The sequence below is a fragment of the Centrocercus urophasianus genome, unplaced genomic scaffold, assembly GCF_019232065.1.
Source record: "Centrocercus urophasianus isolate 14NV4802_14NV808 unplaced genomic scaffold, USGS_Curo_1.0 seq_33, whole genome shotgun sequence".
In the NCBI taxonomy this organism is placed as follows: Eukaryota; Metazoa; Chordata; class Aves; order Galliformes; family Phasianidae; genus Centrocercus; species Centrocercus urophasianus.
In genome coordinates, this window is record NW_024884900.1 from 9,022,045 (window position 1) to 9,039,094 (window position 17,050).

Consider the following 17,050-nt stretch of genomic DNA (forward strand, 5'->3'; position numbering starts at 1 on the left):
ACTCAGTGTCTTCGAGGCAAACAACATACTCGAATCTCAATTTCAGAGGTGAAAAAGCAGTAACTTATACCTTTGCTGTGCCAGTCTGAGACCCATAGAAAATCTTCACTCCAGCAACATAGACCTCCTTTGGCTGCAGAGCAGCATATCCATTGACTAGTTTGCCTTCTGCTACCTCAGAAGACACTGGATTCTCATTGGAATTTTCATCCTATGGAAAAAAAAAAAAAAAAAAAAAAAAAACAAAAGAACATTGTGTCTCATTCAATCCCTTTTCAAAGTGTCATTCAGCCTACTTGCCCAAAAGCATTTAAAATACAAAGCCAGCATCCAGCTTCTCAGCATTAAGCAAATGCAATAATTATTCTAGCTTTATACTCTCACAGGAAAAAAAAAAGCCTAACTGACTACTTAATTGAACTAGGCCACTCTGCAAACTCATCTCACACCCCAGAGCAACAGTGGGATCTGTCAGAACCCAAGAAGTAATTCCTCCCGCCTCATGCAACAGAGCTTCACTCCAACATATAAGGAGGCTTTAACATTCTGAATGAGCTAACAACACTCCCATCCTAAAACCAGTTCAGTCTTTCCACTAAGGTCACTGGAAAGACTAACCTGATGCACTGGGCACACACAGAGCAACTTGCTTTGTGACTGAGCTACTCAGGCTGGCACTTCTCTGCAGCAAAGTGAGAAGCTCTCAGCTGAGATCTGCTCTGCCATGAGAGGAACAAAGGTGTTGTAGTTATCCACACTCAATACAATCCACACAGGGGGTTGTAACTTCAAATAAGCTACAACTGGGATTTGCAAGAACCAAGGTGAACCCACCATATCACGCTGCACAAGCAGTCACCTTCACTTGTAACTACTACTCCTTTCCACACACAGATTTTGGGTTCTTCTCAGAGGAATGTACTTAAGCACTCAGTTACCTTCCTCTTGGCTTTGGTAGTGAAGAACTGAATGGCAATCCAAAGGCTGATCCCAAAAGCCATAACAGAATAGATGTAAATTCTGTGCAGCCATAAGGACACCAGGCAAGTGTAGAGAAAATTCCACGTATCCATTGAGACATCTAAACCTGGAATAAACCACATACGTAGCAGAAGCAGGATGAAATTAGAACAAGAAAACCATACTACTCCCACAAACTCATGCCATCAGCTATTCTCAGGCTCTGCAGAAAACAGCTCTCAGCTGAAGACACCACCACTATTGAAACAAAAACCTCCACCTTCCCAGCAGCACATACGCAGTTCCATCTACCTACCCAAGCAAACATTTTAGGCTATCATACGGAAATACTGGTTTTTTTTCTGATCTAGGACAGGTTCTGATCCAAAGAAAAGCAGAAAACATCCGTACAGCACTACTGCCTAAAACATCCCTGTGAAACATCAGCTGGAGTTTCCTGGCCTTCATTTCACACAGAACCAACAAATGTAGATCTCTGCAGATGGGAAGTGACATTCCAAGGAGGGGAATCATCCTGAGAGAGCCTGCTGCAGAGCAGAGACCTTGCACATGCAAGGCACTACGCTTCTTCTAACAGGCTTGATAGAGTTTCAAAAACAGACTGAAATCTAGATTCAAACTCAAGTGCTTTCCCAGGCAGCACAGGTGAGGTTTAATTCATAGCTATTGAGACTGTTATGAACTGACTTGAACCATAGAATTGTAGGGGTCAAATGAGACCTGAGGAGCTCCCCTAGTTCAACCCCATATCTGTTCCCTGCAGCAGGCTGTACAGAGAACTGTCCAGATGGATCCTGAATATCTCTAGAAAAGGAGACACCCCCCCTCCCAGCAGCCAACCCCATGGCTATGGCTCTCTCACACTAAATTTCAACTACATGATCTTGCAGCCAGGAGTGCTGTTTGTGCAACCCCTGCAATTACTTACTGCATAGCAATAAAAATCAAGAGCCTGAATAAGGCTCACTTGCAACACCTATTGCACGAGAAACAGATCGTGGCATCCTGCTGATGTCTGCAGCCCTCCCACGATTCTGGTTTCTGTTTTTTGTTTACAGGCTCAGAGATTGAGTATTTCACAACAACTGGAAACTTCACCATCGCTTCACCCTCACAACTCTGGATGAGGATCCCAGCCGGGGCACCTCCTGCTCCTAAGCACCGCGCCTCAGCCCCACATTTCCCCACTAAAGTTATATGGCAATAACTGCCCCGCTTGCAACCCTGCCATTCCCATAACCCAACGCACCCATAAACCCCTTAAGGATACCCTATGCCTACACCGATGTCCCTATCTACGCCCCCACCTCCCTCCAAGGTCAGTCCCTCCACCCACCCCTAATTACCCCACTGGGGGTTGGACCCTCTGCCCTCCCACCCCCCTCTCAGGGCCCCCTACACACACACTAATCACCTTCCGCCAATTACCCCAAGCACACCCCTCTAAAGGAGCCCAGCCCATAACTCATTACCCCACTGCACCCACACAATTAGTTAATTACCCCACCCTCCAGCCCCGCGCACCCACCGCCCGCCATGTGCCACCTCCATTCCCTTCCGGCCCCGCCGCGCTCTCCCGTTTCCCATCGGACGGCTTTTTCCTGTGCGCGGTTGGGGGGGGGGCCGCGGACAGAGCGACCAATGAAAAGATGCACTGACCGGAAGTCCCACCCCCCAAACGCCGCGAGTGACGCGGGGGTGCAGCCCGGCCGAGCTGCCGCCATGTCCATCTTCACCCCCACCAACCAGATTCGCCTCACCAATGTGGCCGTGGTGAGGGCACGGCGCGCCGGAAAGCGCTTCGAGATCGCCTGTTACCGTAACAAAGTCATGGGCTGGCGCAGCGGAGCGTGAGTGCCTTGAAAGCCCGGCTGTGAGGGGGGGGAGGAGGCTTCGCGTGGGGCCTTGCTGCGAGAGAGGGAGCCTGCGGTGGGACCGGTGTGGAGGGGAAGGCTTCCGTGGGGCCCTGTTTGGAGGGGGAGGGCCGGCTTTGTGGGGGGAATCCCGGTTTGAAAGGGGAAGCCGCCAGTGAGAGGCATGCGTTGAGAGGAAGGGAAAGCCCCCGGTGAAGACTGGGAGGTTGGAAGTCCGTGGTGGGTTCAAGTTTTAGGGAGGGGGCGGCTCCCGTGGGATCGGCTGTGAGGGAGGGAGGCCTCCGTGGGGCAGTGTGAAGGGGAGGGGTCCCCGGTGGGACTCAGATGCGAGGGGAAAAGGCTCTCAGTTTGCAGAGGGAAGGTGCCTGGGGGACACAGCTGTGGGTCTGAAGAAGCCCAGGGATTGCCTCAGCCGGCTGCCTCCACCCAGCTGCTCCCTGCAGCCTTGGCAGCAGTGCCCCAGGGCCACTGTCTTAGCCCTTAGCAATGGGACTCATTCCTCCCCACCCCGAGCTCGTTGTCATCCCACAGCCCTTTCTAATGCTGCTTTCCTTCACTAGGGAGAAGGATATTGACGAGGTCCTGCAGACCCACACAGTGTTTGTCAATGTTTCTAAAGGCCAGGTGGCAAAGAAGGAAGATCTGGTCCGGGCGTTTGGAACAGATGACCAAACAGAAATCTGTAAAGTGGTAGGTTCTGTGCACTTTGCAATATGTTTATAAAAGCTTGGAGATATACGTGGCGTGCAGACCTGGTGGGTTGGTGTGTTACTGGAAGGCTTTCGTAGAATGAAGTGTTGATGTATGCAGAAGAATGATTTATCTGTTGAAAGGTGGAGCTCTTTGGTGTAGTGTTAAATTTATACGTCTCTTAGGTGAGAGTTCTGATTATTCTGTACTGCTTTCATGCACTGTTCTCTGCAGACACAGATGAGCTGCAAGGATGCTCAGAGGGCTGGGGCATCGCTCCTATGCAGACAGGCTGAGGGAGTTGGGCTTGTTCAGCCTGGAGAAGATGAGGCTTCAGGGAGAGCTCGTAGCAGCCAGATAGTGCTGCTGCTGTGGGTTTTTCCCCTGACATCTTTCCACCACTGTGTGTCATGGTTGATACACTTATTCTTTTTCTGCACTTGGTGTCTAACCAAAACTTTCCAGCAGTTGTTAAATTTATCACGTTAGGCTTTTCACTCAAATGTTTGGCATTTATTAACCTCTTTATTTTTAATTAACTCTACAGATTCTGTCAAAAGGGGAGTTGCAGGTATCAGACAAAGAACGACAAACACAGCTGGAGCAGATGTTTAGGGACATTGCAACTATTGTGGCTGACAAATGTGTGAACCCTGAGACAAAGAGGCCATACACTGTAATCCTTATAGAAAGAGCCATGAAGGATATTCACTACTCTGTCAAACCAAACAAGAGCACAAAGCAGCAGGTTGGTATTCCCTAAAAATCAGCTTGCACTCAGAGGTGTTGCCTTCAAGTGAAGTTTTGCTATGGATGTTCTCGCAGGAATAAAAAAGCCCTGTGGTTCAAAGCTGTCACCGGGGTTTCTCAACTGGCTGGAAGCTGAATGATGAGTAGGAGCAACTTCTGATGATGATGTAAATGACAAGTTTTGATCTCTGTGGCGTTTTAAATGCTCTTTATCCTTTTCTGAATGTCTCTGCAGGCACTGGAAGTGATCAGACAGTTAAAGGAGACCATGCAAATTGAACGTGCTCACATGAGGTTACGATTTATTCTTCCGGTAAAGGAGGGGAAAAAACTGAAAGAGAAGCTCAAGCCACTGATTAAAGTTATTGAGAACGAAGACTTTCATGATCAGTTAGAAATTGTAAGTGATAAAGCAGATCTTGGCTTTCATATGTGATTTCACCTGTGCAGTGTAGAGTTAATGTGGGGAAGTTGTTCAGATAAACTGCAAGGCTACCAGAGATCTCTGGTAGTTCTCTGTACACAGAGATTGGAAGTCGTTTTGTGGCACAGAGGTGGCTGGTTCAGGTTGAGGGGAAGCACAGTGTAGTTTCCCTTAGCAGTCATTGTCCTGTCACGTTGATGAGTTTCTCTGCATATATGGAATTTTCCTGTTAATTATTTGGTGGTTCTGGCCTGTATTTTGGCAATAGTTAGCTTTTTAAAAGCAGTTTGTGGTACAGCAAATTTGGTATTGGTAAAAAACAGTTAAGAATTTAGAAACCTAACTGTCCAAGTGTCCAGAATCCTGACTGTGCTGGAACCAAAAGCTTTTGTAAAGATGACTTGATACAGATTGCTTATCAACTCTTCAAAGTAACCAAGTCCTTCTTAGTAACTGAACAATAACAGTTTTTAAAGGAAAATTTAAAAAGGCCTTGAGAAATTGATGAGAATCAAATACTATTGCTTGACTGATGGTCTGTGGTGTATTTCAGGTGTGCCTTATTGACCCGGGCTGCTTCAGAGAGATTGACGAGCTGATCCGGTCTGAGACCAAAGGGAAGGGAACGCTGGAAGTGCTCAGTCTGAAAGATGTGGAGGAAGGAGATGAAAAGCTTGAATAACAAAAAAAAGCCCTGAATAACAAAAAAGCCCTTCTGGAGCACTGCAAACAACTGGCATTAGCCACTCCTTTCTGTTGAGCCTTCTTGTTTAGTTTCTCCAACCCCTCGCTGCCAAATACCTTCTGACACACACGAACCCTTTGGGATTTTTCCATGCGGTGGTTTGGTGTTTTTTATTTTTTTAATCGTTTTCCACTTGGTTTACAGGTGATTTGCCTGTAGGAACCTTTGGTGTCAGAGTTGCACTAATGAGAATTAAGACTCGATGGGGAGTTTAGCTTTGGTGAATGTTAAGGGTTGCTGATGGAGGTGTTTGACTGATAGGGTGCCAAACACGTTTGCTTTGAGCTGTCGGTGCTGAGTGGAAGGCTGCACAGGGGGGTTTGGATGTGGGGAAAGGGAAAGAGAGACACATTTTCACTTTCAGGCAAGTGCAAAGCGTGGGTCGTGTCTGCTGATCTCTTGGCAGCATGAAAACTGATGTAGACATCCATAATTGGCTGCCTAATAATTACAGTAATTTAAAGGACCGTTCTTGTGTGTTTCCTATCACTGGGTATAACAGTACTTGCTAACTTAGAAAAAATGTTCTCCAAATAATTTATTCATAAAATATATTTAGCTACATTGGTGAGGAAAAAAAGAAATAATAATTATCATCTATTTATGTATTACAGATACGGAAAGAAAGGACTATTTTTGTTGTAGCATAGGAGCTGCCCCTGGCTGCAGCGCTGCGTTTGGAGGCTGAAGGCATAGGCTGCATTTCTGAGCTGTTGTCATTCATGGGATGAAATGAAGCGGATCTCTCCCAGGCATTGGCCTCTGGCTGTTGTGCCAGACAGGCTTTTGTTGGGCCCTCCTTCCCTCGTGGTAGCTGTCCTTTATCCTGTGGCTTTCTATGCTTCTTTCTAGCACAGCATTTCCAGCCGGCTCCCGAGGCCCAGCACTCTGAGTGGCTTTGTGAAGGCTTCTTTCAGCTGTGCCAAACGAGTGCTTTCAAGTTTAAGTTGGGAATCTCAAACAAGAGGGGGAAAAGAGGACAGAAGCTGGAAAGATACTAAAAATACAATAAGAAAATACCTGGTACACAGCCCTGTGTGTCTGAAGGCTGAGCCTGCAGGAGTTTCAGGGGAGCCTTTGGTATTCATGAGCCTGTTTTCATGCTGATAATACACAGGAGTTGGGATTTGCGAGCTGGCCGACCACTGGATCTCTGCTTCAAATGAATCTGTGCTCTGTTCATTCCTTGCTGGTAATTTACCTTTTCTATGACAATTAAACGGAGCTGTGGTTTGTACTCTTCACGTGACCTTTTCCTTTGTACCACTGACAGATGCTGTGAGTTGATGTGGGGAGAGTTGAAGTCAACCAGAGAAAGATTTGAAATGTCAGATGAGAAGGAGCCTAGATCCTCAGTGAGGGGCTTCATTTTGGAAATTGCAGCCTGTGAACGTGAGCTTGTGCAAGGTTGGATTTAATTTCCTCAGCAGTTTTGGGATGACTTGCCACTGTGGAGCCTGTGTTTTGCTGAAGGGTAGTGAGATGGAGATTCTTGAACCATTTGATCAGTTTTAAAATGCTTTCTGTTGCCCCCAGGACAGCTTGCTGTCCTGCTTAAATGCTGCCTAGGAAAGTTTAGAGGTGTAATTGATGTACTTGTGAGGTGGACAGAGTTTAAACGTGGAGATCTGGACCTGTGTGGATAGGCAGGCAACTTTCCCCATGTGTGCAAGCCCTTAACTGCCTGTCTTCTTGTGCATTCTTTATGAAAAGGATGGTAATGCTGCTATGTAACCTGTCCCTGGCACTTGGAATTAAGATGTAATCCATAAATCTGCATAAGAGATGCTGAGCAAGAACCTCATGCAGCGTCGTGTTGGTTGATTTGATTTCACAGTTGTGTAATTTCTTTGGGTTTTATGCTCTTAGAGTGCAGGAGGATGGCTGCAGGTTAAGGAACTCGAGTTACAGAAACGTAATCTAAGCTGATTTATGAGCTTGGTGCTAGGAAGTCAGTTTCCAGATAGTCTTTTCCTACAAATCAAATGCTGAGGATTTTCTCTGGTAGAGGGAGCTTGATTTTATTTATAAACATGCTCGCATTTCTTGTCATGTTTGTATTTCAGCAAGAATGGATGGTAAGCATCAAAATAAATACCAGTATTGGCAGCTGTTCTTTTCATTTTTGACTTTTGCCCATTTCAAGAAGGAGCGTAACGGTTCCAGGGCTAATTAACAGAGATTTCCAAAGATACTTACACAGATCATAACAGTCATCTCTGTTGTGCAGGCAGCTTTGAGGTGAGACAAAAAATTGTCACACAGACTCTGAATTTCTCACGAGGGAGGGATGGGAGCTGAATCAAGGGGGGAGGGGGGACAAGAAGAATGCAGTGAACAATTAGCAGGCAATAACTCATCTTTCCTGATCTGATGGTCCCAAGCCATCCTCTGTACAGTGCTGAGATGCCCCTGCAGTAAAGCAGCCCTTCGTTCTGGGTGTGCCCTGGTTCCTGGTGGGGCTGGGCAGCTTGGAACTGCCGTAGTCATGGTGACTGGGTGGTGAGCGTGGTCTCAGTCTGCATCCTTGCTTGTCAGAGCTCAGTAATTGCTTAGAGGTTGCTCTGCGCCCTGCAGAAGCGGAGGGGAAGGGGCTGTGAGTGCTGTGCTGGAGCTGTCGGGGCAGTGAGCAAGCAGGGGGTGCCAGAAGGCCGGCGCAGGGCGTGCAGCGCCTGGAGGAGCCGTGGTGCTGGTTCTGTTTGAGGTCACAGACTGCTTCCAACAGACGGGGGCTGCAGCAACTGTCACACGCACTCTGAATCCGCAGGCAGGACTGCTGGCAACCATGCAGGGCCGCAGGGCAGACATGAACCAGCAGATCCAGGAGCTGCGCAACATCATTGCCTTGCAAGGTGCTGCTCTTACATTGCACTGCAGGGACAGCCCGTGCAGAGCTGAATCCGTGGGGGCAGGGGGGTGCAGGAATGCATGCACTGGTTGAGGGGTAGTGACTGTGGTGGCTTTGGACATTGGTCTCCAGTGTGGTGCTCAAACGAAATGGGTGACAGTCCCACAGGAGACAGAATCTGCAGCGGCTTCCTGTTCCCGTGGGCGCAGTGACTGGAGAAAGGGGGCATCAGGTTGCCACTGGGGCTCAGTGGGGCCTAGGCACTAGGGAAGCAGCATTTGGCCCAGTGTCCCATGTCTCTGCCTGGCCACTGTCCTTTCCCCGTGCGGGGCAGCAGCAGTGGGTGGTGTGGCACTAACGGCTCCTTAACATCCTGCAGAGCAAGGAAAAAAGTTTTCCAGGCAGTTGTCTGAGGAAAAGCATAGGCAGAACAAAGATCTGCTTTCCCGGCTGCACGGGACGTTGCGGGAGGACATCCATGCACTGGACATTGCCCAGAAGGTACCTGCCATTCCTGACAGATGCCCCCCTGCTCCTCTGCTGGGTCCCTCCAGGAGCAAACGCCAGCCGTGTAGAGCAGCAGTAGGCAGTGATGGTGCCCTGACAGACACTGATTTCTCTGTCTCTCTCCTGCCTGCAGCATGACCAGCGCATCATGTCTGAGTTTTGCAGAGCGCAGAAGTACTTGTGTGGCAAAACTGTGCAGGTAACAGGAAGGGTCTGCCTGGCAGCAGCTGGGAACAAGTGCTCACAGGAGTCCTTGGGCCAGCATCCCCCCCCAGGGCTGGTGCTGTGAGACCTAGGGCTTGCACGGGTCCCATCCCATGAGAAATGCTTGTTGTGTTGTAGGAGCCATCAGTATAGATATCTTCCAGCTCTTTGAGCAGCTCCCCAGCAGAGCTATGGCTGTCCTGCCTGCATTGTCTGCTGGGCTCCTGCAGGGCTGCACCCTGGGGAGCAGCATGCTCTCTCTGCCTGTCCCAAGGTCACAGCCCGGCTAGATGCCCATGGACTATGCCGGAGGAGCCAGGGCATCCCAGAGGATCTGCTTTGCCCAGGGGTCTCTTGCAAGGGCAGAGCAGTGCCATCACATGCTGCCAGCATCTGTATCTGGGGTGCGATTGATTTATTTTAATTGATGCTCGCTCAGTCCTGGGTCTGCATTCTGCATCCTGCAGAGTCCTGGCTCTGGAAAGCCATCAGCACCCACTTCTGCCTTGCTCTGCTGCTTGGGGCAAAGCTCTCCCACACTCAGCCCAGCCTGGGACTTACCATGTCCCAGTGTCCCCAAGTCCCCAAGCCTCTGACTTCTGCCCTGGAATGAGGTTCAGGCAGGTCCAGCCCACGAGCTCCTGCATGCCCATCCAGGGGGCCCGAGAGAAGCTCCGGAGCAGCATCTTCGACCGGGTGAATGCCTGCAACATGCTGCTGCACGAGGTGAAGCAGAGGAGCCAGGCTCGGGATGCACTGCGGTGGCAGCTGCAGCAGCTGCTGGATGTCAGGATCAATGACAAGAGGCACCAGGAGCAAGTGCAGGTACACAGATCCTTCCCAGTCCCAGCGTTGCCCAGGCTCAGCACGCCGGGTCACCCCATGTCCCACCCCGTAGATGATTCGCCAGCTGGAGAACAACATTGAGAAGATGCACATGAAAATCCACGCAGGGCAGAAGGTGACCACGCTGTACCTGGCACTGCGGGATGTCCTGAAGAAGGTGATCTGCCCCTCACTGTCCCCACTGTGTGGTAGGGCTGCTCCTCTGCTGAGGACGTCTCACAGAGGTTTGTTTGACCCATGTCTCAGTGGGTGACATGCAGTGGCTCTGTGCTGCAGGAGCTGGACTATCTGCTTCTGCATCTGGAGCTGCTGTACACCATGGCTGGGGCGTACCACGGGGAGGTGCAGGACAGGGAGCTGATGGCTTCGGGTGCTCTCAAAGCCAGTGACATTACCAAGGTGAGAACAGCCCCAGGTCACCTTGGGGCCTTCTCCAATGCCCCAAATCCCCACAGTGGCTTAGCACGAATGGCCCCATTTGCCCAGGCTAGTACATCTTCCTGGAGTAAATTGCAGAAATTTATTTCAGCAAAAAGCTGGGATTGCCCATGGCATGCAGATGCCTTCATAGCTCCTCTGTATCTGGCTGTCAGCTGCCCTGGGCTGGGCCCTACGTGTCTTCTGTCCTTCCTGCTTTCCTACACAGCCCCTTTACGCAGCACTCTGCTTTGGCCATCCCAGAAATCCAGCTGGCCCACAAAGGTCCTTCCAGCTTTGACTTTTCCTTTCTCTCCGGCTCTGCTGTGCTCCAGAAGGACCTGGCCATGCTGGAAACCCGATTCTTGGCAGAGGAGGAGGACAGACACCGCATCCTGTCTGCCCAGAAGGTGCAAACCGACTGGCTGTGGCTCAAGGAGGCAAGCAAAAAGCACTCGAGAGCGGTGAGTGGGTGGCAGCTGGGGCAGGGCAGCAGCTCGGACCACCCTCCCTGGGTGCAAGCAGCACAGTGGTGACAATGGATGTCCTTTCAGCAAGCCAGGTATGACCTGGCTGTGGACTTCCCCTCCCTGCTGGTGCAGGACTCAGCGCTGGGTGAGTACTTGGCAGTGCACAGGGTTAGGGCTCCGGTTTGAGGAGGGAGGAGGAGGGTTCCATCCCCTGGTGCCCTTCCTCCCACCCAGGCTCCCTGGTACAAGCCACTAGGTCACAGATTGAGCACGAGTCCTTTGTGACGGCGGAGGTGGAGAAGGCCAAGGCCGCGGTGCAGTGCTCCCGTGTCTGGGTAAGGGAGCAACCCACCCTGGGCGAAACCCTTCTGCCAGCACCTCTGCCCTCTGCTCGTGGTCTCATCTGAGGTTCTGTCCTCATGGCTGAGCCCCTGCACCATCCCTTGGCAGGACATCACCAGCAGGCTGCTGGCACAGCAGAAGTCCACAGCAGAGCTGGAGCAGCACATCAGAGCCTGCAAGGAGAAGCGGCGGGCGCTGAAGGACACGCTGCAGGAACTGGAGCTGAAGCACGCCAAGCTGAAGTTCCACCAGCCCCCAAGTGCTATCAGGTGCTGCCATGGCCTCGGGACACAGCCAGATGCAGATGCTCTGGGCAGTATTGACATGTCCTCCTATCACCTGGGCATGGGGACGTCCATGTCCCAATAGGTCCTCCTGCACCAGGAGCTTTGTTCAGTAGGGTGCTCCTCCCAGCAGAGCAGCCAGAGCTGGGACAGCAGGGACACAAGGCGAGGAGGGATGGATGAGGTCCTGCAGAGCCTTGGTGGCAGCAGGTCCTGAAGCCGTGATGTGGAGATACCCCTCAAACCCAGCCTGCCCAGTCCCAGCACACTGCTGGGCACATGCAGGACCCTTCTTCCCATTCTGCTCTGCAAGGTGGCATCACTGGCCCTTGAGCCTGCTCTGCTCCATAGTGTTGGGTCCACGTGGGCAGCCTGTACAGCACGTTGGGGTATGTCTGCACATGGACACCCAGAGGGACGTGTGTGGGTCTGGGCAGCTGCAGGAAGCTGGAGGCAGAGCTACGGGTGCGCCTGCAGCAGGAGGAGGCCCGGCTGGAGCAGGCACAAGCCCAGTATGTGAGGAACCAGGAGTTGCTGCTGCAGTTTGAGAACGGCATCGACAACCTCATCATCCGTCTGCATGGCATCAACGTGCCTGAGCAGGTATGGGGTGTGCGGAGGAGCTGGGGACACAGTGCCACCAGCTGCTCCTGCCTGTCTCCACCGTGTGTCCTCTCCCCAATGCAAGACCCATGGCAAGAATCATTTCTTACTACCACAGGATGGGTTGGAGGAGATCTCAAAGGCCATCCAGTTCCAACCCTCCTGCCGTGGATTGAGTGTCCTCCACCAGCTCAGGCTGCCCAGGGCCCCATCCAGCCTGGCCTTGCACACCTCCGGGGATGAGCGTTCAATGCTGCAGTGCATCACTGTGGCACTTGGTGCAGCCACCATCACCCAAAGCAACTCGCTGTCCCCATCATGGTTGTCTTTCTCTCTACCTGCAGGATCTCACCGTCGAGTTCAAAGGGGTGGATGAGAAGCTGCAGCACTGCAGGCAGAAGCTGCAGCACCTGGCCCAGCACGTGAGCTCCCTGCCTGCCCACAGCTACAGCCCTGATGAGGACAATGAGGTGCTTGGATGCTCTGTCCTTGCTCTGGTCTTTGGGGGTCCCCACTTGTGGCTCTGTGGCACAACCCAAGGTGTCCTCCCTGCTGGAAGAATGGAGGTGACCCTGGGGAAAGGGCAGGATAGCGCTGGACACTGTGGAGTGTCCTCTTCCCAAGGGACATCAAGGTGGGACACTCCTCATGTCCTAACACCCGCCTTTCCTTCGGCAATTAATTCTAAGTCTTTCACAGACTTTCGTGAAGGTCAGGAATTTAATGGAGAAAACGACTGCAAGAGAGCCATGGAACCTGAAGATTCCCTTGGAGGACATAGGCTCAGGGGTGCAAGGTAAGTGAGCACAGCAGGGACATGTGCCCAGGGCTGGGCAGTGGCTGTGGGACGTCTGGGTGTCCTGTGCTGCCTTCCTCTGTCCCATCAGACCCCAACCCATGAACTGTGTCTGTCTGCAAGGCTTTGAGGGTAGGTTTTGGGACTGGAGAAGAGTAAAGGCAACTGGTGAGCGGGTGGGTGAGTGCTGAACCCCGTTAGGAAGCAAGCAGAGTGGCTCTGGGGCAGGGGGTGGGGTTGTTGTGTGTCTTCATCAGCCAAATAAGGGATTTCAGCATCACCTGAGTGGGAAAACAGTGCTTGGCTCTATGAAGCCTCACCTCCTGTGGGACACTTGGAGGAGTTGAGTTTTCAGCTGCTTACCACCTTTTTATGATCAAAGCAGGACCTGTGACCAGCACCCCATGGCTCCAGCCCTCTATGGGAAGCCCCAGCAGTGTCAGGGATGAACCACTGCGGTGCCAGGGGATTAGGGTTAGGGTTAGGGGATGCTGAGAAGGGAAAACCCAGCAGGCAACACCTGTGCTGGAGATGCTACCAACCCTCTGAGATTGGTGGCTCTCCCTGGGGATGCAGGCATGGCAGAGGAAGCCTCACAACCCCCTAATCCCACTCCTCCCTGCTTTCTCCCTCAGCTCCCTCTGATTTTGTTGATGAAGACCACGACCCGGTTCCCACCCGGGAGGACATCAAGAAGCAGGGGCTGAGCCTGATAGAAAGCAGGATGAGAAGCAGCAAGAGGAAGTAGCGATTGCTGCCCCGGAGCTTCTGATGCCTTTCCTTTTCCCAGCAGGTTTAATAGAGCAGAGCTTTCTCATTCCCCCCAAGTCTGTGGTAAAGCTGGAAAGGAAGAGCTGGGAGGTGGTCCTGGCACACTGCTCTCACCCACCTGGGGACAGACTGCGGTGGGAGCAGCTTTCCCAGCCAGAGCAAAGCCATGGGTAGGCTGGCTGGTTTTCTTCCCCCTGGATTTTGGGATGCCAACACCTATTCAAGGCTCTGCAGAAAGCCAAGGACACTGACCGGTGCAAGGGCACACAACCTACTGCTATCCAAGGGCTCTGAGGCTGCTATGGGGAGATGTATGGCTGGGGAAGGAGGGGAACTCAGGATGGGTGCCCCAATGTCCCTGCGGAGGAGAGCAGGGGCAGGGCTAAGAATCAGATGAAGGCCCCAGTGCAGAGCTGTCCAACCTCTTCGTGGACCTCTCGTGCCTGCTTCCTCCTCTGCTGCCTGTGCACACATCACTCAGCTCCCACTGCCTGCCCTACACTCAGAGCAAAGTCTGGGCAGCAGCTCAGAGGTGACATCTTCCCCACTGGGCAGCGCAGTATGGGTCAGAGGCACCTGGCTCCGCCAGGAGGCATTTTGTTCTCTGCAAGCAAAGGCACACATCAAATAGTGCTGCAAATAGGTGGTGCTGTTTCTCCAAATACAGCCAACAGCAGAGGCCTGTAGTCCCTGCTGGAGACGTCCCTGCTGGAGACCCAGCAGCGTTTACCCATCCCTGCTCTCAGTGGGACGTCATCACTGTCACCTCCACTCGGTCCCTGGACTTCATGCTGATGTCATTTGTCACCTCATCATGGCAGGGAAGGAACAGCTGTGTTTGGCAAGGGTGCTGAGGGACTGCTTGTCACGCCAGATGCTCTCCATGGGTTTTGTGAGGCTGTTGGTGAGGAGAACGTATGGCAAAAATCACAGCGTAGTTTGGAAACTGGAGTCAAGTCACTCATCTGGACTGAGGGTTTCCATCAGCTGCGAGAGGAGCCAGAGAAAAGGCTCTTGAGCAGAGGAATCCCAAAACACTTCTCCAGTTTATGGTTTGTGGCCCATTGGCCAACATCAGAGTAATTCCTCAGTGCTCCACCCACCTTTTCAAGAAGGAGAAGAGCAATCACACACAGCGGCGCTGTGGTTTTGGGTCTACTGAAACCCATTAGAGGAGGAAGATCCAAAGGCAACCCGTCTCATCACGAGTGCCACAGCATCCTGAATCCTTTACGTGTCTGAAAAGCCATCCTGCAACCAGCACCTGGAGTTTTAATGCTCTTGTGCCACAGCGATGGTGCAAGAAGGAGTGGGAAGGAACCAGAGGCAGCGGCTTGATTTCTGGATCAAAAATCTGGATGCCCCATGGCACAGAGATGATGGGGCAGGAGGACCTCACGGGGTTGGTCCAGGGAAGGGTGCAGAGCATTCATTTGGCTTCTGGGAAGGGAGAGCTGGCGCTGGCTGGAGCTTCAGCAGCCATAGGGATAGCACAGCACGGGGAAGGAGCAGAGATTTCCTCTCCCTCCCCAAAAACATTTCCTCCCACCGCGAGCGTTGCCAAAGGGTTGAAGGGAGCCACGGTGCCAGCGCTGGCAAGGGCCCTAAAATAGGACATCATAAACTCACATCAGAGACTTCGCTGCACTAAAATATCTCTGCCCTGGAAACGCTTGTGGGAAGGCTGGCTTTGGGTGGGTGTGGGTTTTTTTTAAGGATGTGATCAAAATCACATGAAACGAAGCAGAGCTAAGGGAAGGAAGACAGGCTGGAGCTGGTATCGGAGCTTGAGCACTGGGGTTTTCCTGCTGAGGATGCAAGCACAGAGATGGGTGAGGGGCACCGAGCCAAGTCAGCTGCTCTGAGGTCACAGCAAGCAGCCTGGCCAGCTGTCCTGGGCAGGGAACAGTGGGCATGGCCACCACAGTGTGCTCCAGGAGGCAAACTCATGCAGCCAGGGAAACTCAGGCACTTCTCCATTCCCGTGTTGGCATTATGATGATTGATATTGATGAAGGCGACTTAAGGCTCTCTGCGTAACAGAGGTACAGCCTCGTTTTGCAGCAGGGTGACAATGGGGTCGGGGTGCCCAAAGCAGCCCCTGCCCCTTCAAGGACCCTGCCTGACCCAAAGAGCGGGACAAGAGGGGAGGTTAACAACTTTCTGATAGCAAAAGCATGTAAGAAAAGAGAATCGACATCTCTTGGGTGGTGCAAACACAACAGCTGGCCTTAGCTCCCATCCGGTCGATCCAGGACATGCTTTAACCATCCATGTGGATCCAGGGAATGTATGGAAGGGATGAAGGGGAGCAGGGGGTAAAGAGGTTCCCTGAGTGCCTACAAGGTGAGGGAGGAGGTGGAGGAGGGAGGAGGGGGTGGGGTCTGAGGGCCATCCATTACCATCCTCCTGCGCCCGCCCGTGGAAGTGACACATGGGTGCAGACAAGGCAGGTCAGCTGTATTTATTGAGAACGTTCGTGGAGGGGTTAAAAATATTTCCACTAGCTCTATACGAATTTATAAACCTATATTCTTTGTATACTTTAATAAACGCATCTATGGCCATCATGCAAAGGTAGGTTCTTCAGTAAGAAAATAGCGAGATAAAAAAGGAAAGTGCTCATCCAGCCTGCAGGTCCCTGCTCATGGGCGAGCTGATGCAGGGACCCCTCAGGCTGTGGCTGACACAGGGACACTGCTGGCACTGTCCCTACCGCCACCCAGCCTGAGCCATCCAAACTACGACATGGGGACTGTGGGGCTGAGGCTCAAGCCCACCCAGGGGATACCAAAAAGGGTGGCCCAGGCAGAGAGGGGACACGTTCCCATGCCCCCAGCTCTGCCTCCAGCCCTCAGGGCCACCGTGCTGCCTCACTGTCCCCTTTCTTCTTTCCCCATTGCCTGAGGGAAGCGGGGAGTTGGGGTGCTCTGCCAGGAAGCAGCGTGGATGGGGACATCTGGGGGGACACAGTGTCACGATGGACAAGCAAGCAGCCGAAACGCCATCAGGGACAAAGCTCTTGCCGAGCAGGGGGACAGTGATTATTGCTTTGTAGGGCCAACAAGGTGGGGTCAGGTCTCTGCTCACTGCGATTTGGGGTTGGAGGGATGGTGTTTGGGGGAGATGATGTTTCCTCAGGGTTCCTTGTGCACCAGCCTGAGCCATCCAATGCTCCCATGGGACAATGCTCCGTTGGGACAGGGAATGTGACAAGGACACGGGGCTGGACACCGTTGGTCATCAGAACCTCCTCTGTTGGCAGGGGAGACCCTGGCCAAGGGTGACCTGTGGCCTCCAGGAGCCACTGAACTTCTGTCATTCAGATTTCCCTTCCACCCCTATCTTGAGTGGTACAGACCCCAGTTTGTGAGACTGGGAGCAGTCCTCTCCTTCCCTCTTCCTTCACAGCATGAGCAGGCAGGGACAAGACCATGGGCAATAGGGCAGTTGTGGCCTCTTGAAGATACCCGGGGTAGGAGGGACACAGAGGGAGCC

The 17,050-nt window shown here is 52.4% G+C and overlaps 3 protein-coding genes across 6 annotated transcripts in view; 2 read left to right on the forward strand and 1 right to left on the reverse strand.

Moving 5' to 3' along the window:
- LOC122166295 (S-adenosyl-L-methionine-dependent tRNA 4-demethylwyosine synthase TYW1-like) overlaps positions 1-2,581 on the reverse strand; it is a 76,521-nt gene extending 73,940 nt beyond the window's left edge. For both annotated transcript variants that reach the window (XM_042829961.1, XM_042829962.1), the window contains exons 1-3: positions 2,510-2,581; positions 939-1,087; positions 71-211 (exon numbers count right to left, since the gene is read on the reverse strand). In XM_042829961.1, coding sequence (XP_042685895.1) covers positions 71-211; positions 939-1,087; positions 2,510-2,519 — 300 coding nt within the window. In that variant the 5' untranslated portion in view covers positions 2,520-2,581. The remainder of the gene's footprint in view (positions 1-70; positions 212-938; positions 1,088-2,509) is intronic.
- An 80-nt stretch (positions 2,582-2,661) lies between these two features.
- Positions 2,662-7,573, forward strand: SBDS (SBDS ribosome maturation factor). Its single transcript, XM_042830145.1, has 5 exons — positions 2,662-2,831; positions 3,416-3,545; positions 4,093-4,293; positions 4,531-4,695; positions 5,273-7,573. The coding sequence occupies exons 1-5, from the start codon at positions 2,704-2,706 to the stop codon at positions 5,399-5,401; spliced, it is 753 nt and encodes a 250-aa protein (XP_042686079.1). The 5' UTR covers positions 2,662-2,703; the 3' UTR covers positions 5,402-7,573.
- Positions 7,574-7,667: 94 nt separating this feature from the next.
- On the forward strand, positions 7,668-16,122 carry CCDC183 (coiled-coil domain containing 183). 3 transcript variants are annotated; one of them, XM_042830142.1, is made up of 14 exons: positions 7,668-8,316; positions 8,692-8,813; positions 8,953-9,018; positions 9,681-9,848; positions 9,922-10,026; positions 10,146-10,268; positions 10,622-10,750; positions 10,841-10,901; positions 10,991-11,091; positions 11,207-11,367; positions 11,820-11,985; positions 12,330-12,455; positions 12,685-12,781; positions 13,417-16,122. In XM_042830142.1, the coding sequence occupies exons 1-14, from the start codon at positions 8,250-8,252 to the stop codon at positions 13,527-13,529; spliced, it is 1,605 nt and encodes a 534-aa protein (XP_042686076.1). In that variant the 5' UTR covers positions 7,668-8,249; the 3' UTR covers positions 13,530-16,122. The 3 variants fall into 3 exon arrangements, with proteins under 3 accessions (XP_042686076.1, XP_042686075.1, XP_042686074.1); XM_042830141.1 differs by lacking the exons at positions 7,668-8,316; positions 13,417-16,122 and adding an exon at positions 12,873-12,952 and having other exon boundaries at positions 8,645-8,813; XM_042830140.1 differs by lacking the exons at positions 7,668-8,316; positions 12,685-12,781; positions 13,417-16,122 and having other exon boundaries at positions 8,645-8,813; positions 12,104-12,444.
- The last annotated feature ends 928 nt before the right edge of the window (positions 16,123-17,050 follow it).

Excerpts from the sequence above, each read along its gene's own strand:
- SBDS (XM_042830145.1), top strand. The coding sequence starts at position 2,704 with ATGTCCATCTTCACCCCCACCAACCAGATTCGCCTCACCAATGTGGCC. Across the intron at positions 2,832-3,415 it reads ATGGGCTGGCGCAGCGGAGC|GGAGAAGGATATTGACGAGG; the intron begins GTGAGTGCCTTG and ends TTCCTTCACTAG. Across the intron at positions 4,696-5,272 it reads TTCATGATCAGTTAGAAATT|GTGTGCCTTATTGACCCGGG; the intron begins GTAAGTGATAAA and ends GGTGTATTTCAG.
- CCDC183 (XM_042830142.1), top strand. The coding sequence starts at position 8,250 with ATGCAGGGCCGCAGGGCAGACATGAACCAGCAGATCCAGGAGCTGCGC. Across the intron at positions 10,269-10,621 it reads AAGCCAGTGACATTACCAAG|AAGGACCTGGCCATGCTGGA; the intron begins GTGAGAACAGCC and ends GCTGTGCTCCAG. Across the intron at positions 11,092-11,206 it reads TGCAGTGCTCCCGTGTCTGG|GACATCACCAGCAGGCTGCT; the intron begins GTAAGGGAGCAA and ends ATCCCTTGGCAG.